General features: G+C 43.2%; 1 protein-coding gene across 2 annotated transcripts in view; it reads right to left on the bottom strand.

Annotated features, from left to right (window-relative positions):
- nosip (nitric oxide synthase interacting protein) overlaps positions 1 to 8,843 on the bottom strand; it is a 12,747-nt gene extending 3,904 nt beyond the window's left edge. Inside the window, exons 1-6 of one of the 2 annotated variants that reach the window (XM_034309750.2) lie at positions 8,718 to 8,843; positions 8,220 to 8,297; positions 6,353 to 6,458; positions 5,716 to 5,797; positions 5,472 to 5,607; positions 1,774 to 1,946 (exon numbers count right to left, since the gene is read on the bottom strand). In XM_034309750.2, coding sequence (XP_034165641.1) covers positions 1,774 to 1,946; positions 5,472 to 5,607; positions 5,716 to 5,797; positions 6,353 to 6,458; positions 8,220 to 8,289 — 567 coding nt within the window. In that variant the 5' untranslated portion in view covers positions 8,290 to 8,297; positions 8,718 to 8,843. Of the gene's footprint in view, positions 1 to 1,773; positions 1,947 to 5,471; positions 5,608 to 5,715; positions 5,798 to 6,352; positions 6,459 to 8,219; positions 8,473 to 8,717 lie in introns of those variants that run through there. The other variant, XM_034309751.2, reaches the window with a different exon arrangement.
- Between the last annotated feature and the right edge of the window lie 448 nt (positions 8,844 to 9,291).

The following is a 9,291-nucleotide window of genomic DNA, read 5'->3' as shown; positions in this document are numbered from 1 at the left end:
AAAATACATGAAGAAACAGAGTAAAGGAAAAAAGTAGGAAAAAGTAAGGAAAAAAGAAAGAAAGAAAATAAAGGCAATGTATTGAGAAAGTGATGATTAATCTTCAGGAACAGGCAGGAAACTCATGTACATTATTATTATTATTATTATTATTATTATTATTAAATTTAAATACATTTACTTCACATTTGTCTAAAAGATATAAATAATATCCACTGAAACACTAAATAAAATAAAGCGCACGTGTACAAACACTTGTGATTTATATTAAACCTAAAACGTATATTTTAGTGAATAAGTGTTTAAAGAACTGGAAGCTGAACAGCGACGTACTTCACTGTTTTAAAACTTTCTGACCTCGTACATATCGATTCCTCACACACACACACACACACCTACACACACACACCTACACACACACACCTACACACACACACCTACACACACACACCTACACACACACACCTACACACACACACCTACACACACCAAGCAGGAGGTCAGTGTGACCGGGGGAAAGTGACACTCAGCAGCATAATGTCCTTTTAGAACAAACACAACAGTGTGTGTGTGCATGTGCGTGTGCGTGTGTGTGTGTGTGTGTGTAAAACATACTTTACATGACGACAGTACACACTGACCCCAGATCAGCGCAGAAACACAGTGTGTAGAACTCAGGGTTGAGAATTGTTAAGCTGACTCATGATTCGATTCAATTTGATTCAAAAGATTCGATTCGATTCAGAAGATTCGATTATAAAACGATTCTCGATGCATCTCCATTACTCGAGCTTTTGTGTCGCTGTACAGCGCTGGTACAACAAAATTCTTCCTTAGTCTGTTCAGGGGTTTCCTGGTTAGCCACAACAGCCTGCTAATGCTAGTTAGCCTGCTAATGCTAGTTAGCCTGCTAATGCTAGTTAGCCTGCTAATGCTAGCTCCAGGTAAAAATGATGTGATTTTTCAGATTATTTTATCTCGGCTTAACAGGACTTTATCATCATCATCATCGATCCTTCTCCTCCGTTTTGAATGCAAATATGACTTCCTCGAAGCTGTGCAGCTCAATGTCTAGGTAGCTACAGCACTGTGCAAAAGTCTTGGCACCCTTTTAAAAAAAGTTTTTAGTACAAACTTTGTTATAGATGTTTATTTTCTGACTTCTACATTATTGATTCAGTACAAAACCATTTTAGATTCCAAACATTAGTTTTCCAGCACAAAATGAAACGTTACAGAAAAATGTTTGTATGTCAGTAAAGAAAGCAGCAGATTCCATAAGAGACACTTTTCAGATAAAAACATAATGAAGGCTGCTGGGTTTCGCTGCAGAAATAAGAAGCGAGTCGACAGTCAAAGTCTCCAGAAGAACTGTGGCTGCTTCTGCAAGATGCTCAGTAACACTTCCAGCTCATTTCCTTATAAAACTGCACACACTGCACCTCAGATACTGCTTTATTTATTTAAAGTGAAGGATCGTCACATTAAATACTGACTTTGTTTCATTTATTACTGTTTACTGCTCTTTATAGGATTTTTTAAAAATGTAGAAACATTTAATTTCATTATTTCTGAAGGCGTCTTTACTCTACAGCATTTCTTTTCTTTGCATGTGCCTAAGACTTTTGCACAAAACTGTACACAGCTTCCAAAATTAGGATCAAGTTTAAAACACCTGGTGAGAATTGTGCTTTTAATAATTTAATAATGATAATTTAGGATGATTTATTAGATGATGAGTTATTTCCTTCACCCCGAGTAGAACTCACTCACCGGTTTCTTCAGCAGCGTGGGTTTGGCCTCAGGGGTCAGGCTGGGGATCCAGAAACTGGGCAGACTGGAGGAGGAAGTGGATTCTGTAGACGCTGAAGCTGAGCTGAGAGAGCTGAGAGAGCTGAGAGAGCTCGCTGAGCCGCTCGGGGACGATGCTGCGTCTTTACTCTGACCTACAGCAACAACAGGGTTAGCTGTTAGCTTCATCATGTCCTTGATTTTATTGTTTTATTGTTGTTTTTTCGTTATAGGTGCTCCCTTTAGATTCTATTTTTCAGAACATCTCGTATCATTGTTACGCCGACGACACGCAGCTTCATCTTCTGACGAAACCTAACGATGTCTCTGCTTTACAATCTCTTTTTGGCTGCCTTGAGGATATTAAAAGTTGGATCTCGGGTAATTTTCTCTAAATAAATCCAAGATGGACGTCTACAGCAAACAGCAACTTGGGACTTTGTGTAAAATGTAAAATCTGATAGTCAAATGAATTCTGTGGTCAAAAGCAGTTTTTTAATTAACTCAGAATGACTGCTAAATTAAAATCGTTTTTAACTGTTAATGATTTGGAGACTGTGACGCATGCTGTTATTTCCACCAGGAACCAGGAAGTGTGAATCTATTCCTCCTGTACTCGCGTTTTAGCTCCAGTTTAAAGTCTTACTGTTTGTTTAAAGGGCTCTCTGTGATCCTCACCTCATTTAGGTTAAGTTCAGGTTTATCGTCACTGTCAGAGTGCGAGTACAGAGACGACGAAATGCAGCCGGCATCCAACCAGAGGGTCAGGGTTAGGTTACAGCGTACAGGTAGAGGGTCAGGGTTAGGTTACAGTGTACAGGTAGAGGGTCAGGGTTAGGTTACAGTGTACAGGTAGAGGGTCAGGGTTAGGTAACAGCGTACAGGTAGAGGGTCAGGGTTAGGTAACAGCGTACAGGTAGAGGGTCAGGGTTAGGTTACAGTGTACAGGTAGAGGGTCAGGGTTAGGTTACAGTGTACAGGTAGAGGGTCAGGGTTAGGTAACAGTGTACAGGTAGAGGGTCAGGGTTAGGTTACAGCGTACAGGTAGAGGGTCAGGGTTAGGTTACAGCGTACAGGTAGAGGGTCAGGGTTAGGTAACAGTGTACAGGTAGAGGGTCAGGGTTAGGTTACAGTGTACAGGTAGAGGGTCAGGGTTAGGTAACCGTGTACAGGTAGAGGGTCAGGGTTAGGTAACCGTGTACAGGTAGAGGGTCAGGGTTAGGTTACAGCGTACAGGTAGAGGGTCAGGGTTAGGTTACAGCGTACAGGTAGAGGGTCAGGGTTAGGTTACAGCGTACAGGTAGAGGGTCAGGGTTAGGTAACAGCGTACAGGTAGAGGGTCAGGGTTAGGTAACAGCGTACAGGTAGAGGGTCAGGGTTAGGTTACAGCGTACAGGTAGAGGGTCAGGGTTAGGTTACAGCGTACAGGTAGAGGGTCAGGGTTAGGTTACAGCGTACAGGTAGAGGGTCAGGGTTAGGTTACAGCGTACAGGTAGAGGGTCAGGGTTAGGTTACAGCGTACAGGTAGAGGGTCAGGGTTAGGTTACAGCGTACAGGTAGAGGGTCAGGGTTAGGTTACAGCGTACAGGTAGAGGGTCAGGGTTAGGTAACAGCGTACAGGTAGAGGGTCAGGGTTAGGTAACAGCGTACAGGTAGAGGGTCAGGGTTAGGTAACAGCGTACAGGTAGAGGGTCAGGGTTAGGTAACAGCGTACAGGTAGAGGGTCAGGGTTAGGTAACAGTGTACAGGTAGAGGGTCAGGGTTAGGTTACAGTGTACAGGTAGAGGGTCAGGGTTAGGTTACAGTGTACAGGTAGAGGGTCAGGGTTAGGTAACAGCGTACAGGTAGAGGGTTAGGGTTAGGTTACAGCGTACAGGTAGAGGGTCAGGGTTAGGTTACAGCGTACAGGTAGAGGGTCAGGGTTAGGTTACAGCGTACAGGTAGAGGGTCAGGGTTAGGTTACAGCGTACAGGTAGAGGGTCAGGGTTAGGTTACAGCGTACAGGTAGAGGGTCAGGGTTAGGTTACAGCGTACAGGTAGAGGGTCAGGGTTAGGTTACAGCGTACAGGTAGAGGGTCAGGGTTAGGTTACAGTGTACAGGTAGAGGGTCAGGGTTAGGTAACAGTGTACAGGTAGAGGGTCAGGGTTAGGTTACAGTGTACAGGTAGAGGGTCAGGGTTAGGTTACAGTGTACAGGTAGAGGGTCAGGGTTAGGTTACAGTGTACAGGTAGAGGGTCAGGGTTAGGTTACAGCGTACAGGTAGAGGGTCAGGGTTAGGTTACAGCGTACAGGTAGAGGGTCAGGGTTAGGTTACAGCGTACAGGTAGAGGGTCAGGGTTAGGTTACAGTGTACAGGTAGAGGGTCAGGGTTAGGTTACAGTGTACAGGTAGAGGGTCAGGGTTAGGTTACAGTGTACAGGTAGAGGGTCAGGGTTAGGTAACAGTGTACAGGTAGAGGGTCAGGGTTAGGTTACAGTGTACAGGTAGAGGGTCAGGGTTAGGTTACAGTGTACAGGTAGAGGGTCAGGGTTAGGTTACAGTGTACAGGTAGAGGGTCAGGGTTAGGTTACAGCGTACAGGTAGAGGGTCAGGGTTAGGTTACAGCGTACAGGTAGAGGGTCAGGGTTAGGTTACAGTGTACAGGTAGAGGGTCAGGGTTAGGTTACAGCGTACAGGTAGAGGGTCAGGGTTAGGTTACAGTGTACAGGTAGAGGGTCAGGGTTAGGTTACAGTGTACAGGTAGAGGGTCAGGGTTAGGTTACAGTGTACAGGTAGAGGGTCAGGGTTAGGTTACAGTGTACAGGTAGAGGGTCAGGGTTAGGTTACAGCGTACAGGTAGAGGGTCAGGGTTAGGTTACAGTGTACAGGTAGAGGGTCAGGGTTAGGTTACAGCGTACAGGTAGAGGGTCAGGGTTAGGTTACAGTTTACAGGTAGAGGGTCAGGGTTAGGTAACAGCGTACAGGTAGGGGGTTAGGGTTAGGTTACAGTGTACAGGTAGAGGGTCAGGGTTAGGTAACAGCGTACAGGTAGAGGGTCAGGGTTAGGTTACAGTTTACAGGTAGAGGGTCAGGGTTAGGTAACAGCGTACAGGTAGGGGGTTAGGGTTAGTTATGAGGTGGAGGCTGGCAGTTAACGCTAGGAATCTGAGTTCATGAGTCTTTTTGTGCGACAGCGCAGACGTCTGTAGCGTTCTCCTGACGGGAGACACACACACACACACACACACACACACACAGTCCATGCTCTCGCTCTCCGCATGCAACACGCTTAATAAATGTCTGAAATTTGAAGCGGTTGAAGTTTATGGTTAATTGTGACGGAGCCTTTTCAAAACCTGGGCTTTGGAATAAGTTTCCACTTCACGTTACGTCTTCACCAAGTGCTGAGGTTTATAAATCACAACACACCTCTTTGTTTCAGCTTTTGATTCTGTTTAAACGTCATTTTCTTACTTTTATTCTTATGTGTTGTTTTTTTTATTTGCTTTAATTGTACAGCACTTTGAGTTGAGCAGGAGTTGGTGTTTTTAAATGTGCTTTATAAATAAATGTGACTGACTGCCTGATTAAAATGGTCCAAAAGGATATAATGAAGGAATAAATAACTGTGTGTGTGTGTGTGTGTGTGTGTGTGTGTGTGTGTGTGTGTGTGTGTGGGGTGAACGTGCTCCTCCTGTACCCGTGATGAAGGGGTTGATGGGTTTGGAGACGATGCTGCTCTCTTTATTCTTGAACTTCTCGATCTTCTCTCTCTCCTCTGACCCCGACTCCAGCTGGCCCTCACTCCTCAGAGCCTTTTTCTGTTTCTCGTACGCCTGCAGCGTTAAACGCACATCAGAGACGCACAAACACCTACACAACATCAGCATGAACACACACTGCAGCCTTCCTCAGGCTTCGCTCAGGCCTCACGCAGCACTCACCTTCATCTTCTTGGCGATCTCGGTCTTCTGATGGAGGATGTACTCCAGGATGGCTTCTCTTTCATACAGGTATCCGTCCTCACTGTGTATATACGCACACACACACAGGCGCGCACACACACACAGGCGCGCACACACACACAGGCGCGCACACACACACAGGCGCGCACACACACACAGGCGCGCACACACACACACACAGGCGCGCACACACACACACACAGGCGCGCACACACACACAGGCGCGCACACACACACAGGCGCGCACACACACACACAGGCGCGCACACACACACACAGGCGCGCACACACACACACAGGCGCGCACACACACACACACAGGCGCGCACACACACACACAGGCGCGCACACACGAATAAAGATGAAGAGATTTATTCACAGTTCTTCTGATTGCTCTGATAAATATATCTATAAAGCACTGAATAAAAAAATGAACTGTATATGTGTATGAACGTGTGTGTGGGTGTGTGTGTGTGTGCTTACGTCACCACAGGGTCTCTACACGGCTGTGTATATATATAAGAGTGTGTATAAGTGTGTATGAGTGTGAGTGTGTATGAACGTGTGTGTGAGTGTGTGTGTATGGGTGTATGAATGTGTGTGTGTGTGTGCTTACGTCACCACAGGGTCTCTACACGGCTGTAGTGAAAGGCAGCAGCAGTCGAAGTCTTTAATGGCGTCTTTCCCCAACCTCACACTCTGAGTGCCGTAACCGGACGCAGCTTAAACACACACACACACACACACACACACACACACACACACACAACTGTGAATTCTTTAACTAACACACACACACACACACACAACTGTGACTTCTTTAACTAACACACACACACACACACACACACACACTCACACACACAACTGTGACTTCTTTAACTAACACACACACACACACACACAACTGTGACTTCTTTAACTAACACACACACACACAACTGTGACTTCTTTAACTAACACACACACACACACACACTCACACACACAACTGTGACTTCTTTAACTAACACACACACACACAACTGTGACTTCTTTAACTAACACACACACTCACACACAACTGTGACTTCTTTAACTAACACACACACACACACACACACACACACTCACACACACAACTGTGACTTCTTTAACTAACACACACACACACACACACAACTGTGACTTCTTTAACTAACACACACACTCACACACAACTGTGACTTCTTTAACTAACACACACACACACACACTCACACACACAACTGTGACTTCTTTAACTAACACACACACACACACACAACTGTGACTTCTTTAACTAACACACACGCACACACACACTCACACACACAACTGTGACTTCTTTAACTAACACACACACACACACACACAACTGTGACTTCTTTAACTAACACACACACACACACACACACACTCACACACACAACTGTGACTTCTTTAACTAACACACACACACACAACTGTGACTTCTTTAACTAACACACACGCACACACACACTCACACACACAACTGTGACTTCTTTAACTAACACACACACACACACACAACTGTGACTTCTTTAACTAACACACACACACACACACACACACTCACACACACAACTGTGACTTCTTTAACTAACACACACACACACACACACAACTGTGACTTCTTTAACTAACACACACACACACACACACACACACACTCACACACACAACTGTGACTTCTTTAACTAACACACACACACACACACACAACTGTGACTTCTTTAACTAACACACACACACACAACTGTGACTTCTTTAACTAACACACACACACACACACACTCACACACACAACTGTGACTTCTTTAACTAACACACACACACACAACTGTGACTTCTTTAACTAACACACACACACACACACACAACTGTGACTTCTTTAACTAACACACACACACACACACTCACACACACAACTGTGACTTCTTTAACTAACACACACACACACACACAACTGTGACTTCTTTAACTAACACACACGCACACACACACTCACACACACAACTGTGACTTCTTTAACTAACACACACACACACACACAACTGTGACTTCTTTAACTAACACACACACACACACACACACACTCACACACACAACTGTGACTTCTTTAACTAACACACACACACACAACTGTGACTTCTTTAACTAACACACACACACACACACACAACTGTGACTTCTTTAACTAACACACACGCACACACACACTCACACACACAACTGTGACTTCTTTAACTAACACACACACACACACACAACTGTGACTTCTTTAACTAACACACACACACACACACACTCACACACACAACTGTGACTTCTTTAACTAACACACACACACACACACACAACTGTGACTTCTTTAACTAACACACACGCACACACACACTCACACACAACTGTGACTTCTTTAACTAACACACACACACACGGAGCTAACAGTAGACTCTAACCTGTGTCCTTCTTCTTCTCGTGGTAAGTGTACACAGCTCCGGCGGTGCAGTTCTTTCCGTGTCGCGTCATTTTCACTGCTTTTGTTTGGAATAAAATAAAACGCTGCTTGAATAAATGATTGCGGTAAAAACACCAACACCATAAACACACCAGCGCACCGGTTACACGGGGACAACTCGCTAAAAGCCAGGACAAATCCCAAATACACAAATGTCCCCTGCATAAGTGCACTTCACCCGATGTGACGTCACGGCGCTTACGCACTATATAGTGCACTACATGTAGTCCACTAGCGAGCTAATTGGGACTGAGCCAGATTAGCACGCTAGCGCGCTACATTTCTAGCTAATATCGTCATTATTTATTTAGGCAATATTACATCAGTTTAAATTAATGTTACATAAAGACGTTGATTTAAAGAAACTATAACTCAAAAGGAAGGAATTAAAGTCAAACAACGCTCTTTATAATCAAATAAAAGGGTTTAATTAACATACCTTGGTTGTTTACCTCAGACTACGACGAGCCGGAAGTAATCCCTGTCACGTGACATCTGCTATTTCCGCTTCCAGGTTCTCCAAATAAGGCCATAGACACAGCTTTAATAAGAATTAAGTTTTATATCATAAATTAAAGTTATGTTTCCACTTCTTTTGATGGAACCGTGTCTTTAATAATAGTTTTTTAAATTTAAATATATTTAATAAATATAATTCTATTTTTTACTGTTTATTTTAATTTTATTTTTTTAACTGTAATTTTTAATTTTATAATTATAGCAGTTATAATTATACATAAGGCCAAGTACCACACATGTGAAAGAATCAGTTTTAATTTATTCATATCAGACAAAAATGTAACTTATTAAAAGTGTAGATCTATAAATTAAATTAATTTTTTATTTTAAATATTGTGCACTAATTAAAATGAAAATCCACTGTTCAACAATTTCCTTTCTAATAACACACTCAGTGGTCAGTGTATATAATAATAATAATAATAATAATAATAATAATAATAATAATAATAATAATAATAATAATGTTCATATTTTGTGCGTATGTTCTACAA

The sequence above is a fragment of the Pangasianodon hypophthalmus genome, chromosome 13, assembly GCF_027358585.1.
Source record: "Pangasianodon hypophthalmus isolate fPanHyp1 chromosome 13, fPanHyp1.pri, whole genome shotgun sequence".
Classification (NCBI taxonomy): domain Eukaryota; kingdom Metazoa; phylum Chordata; class Actinopteri; order Siluriformes; family Pangasiidae; genus Pangasianodon; species Pangasianodon hypophthalmus.
Note: the sequence above shows the minus strand (reverse complement) of the source record. Positions and strands in the feature narration are given on the sequence as shown.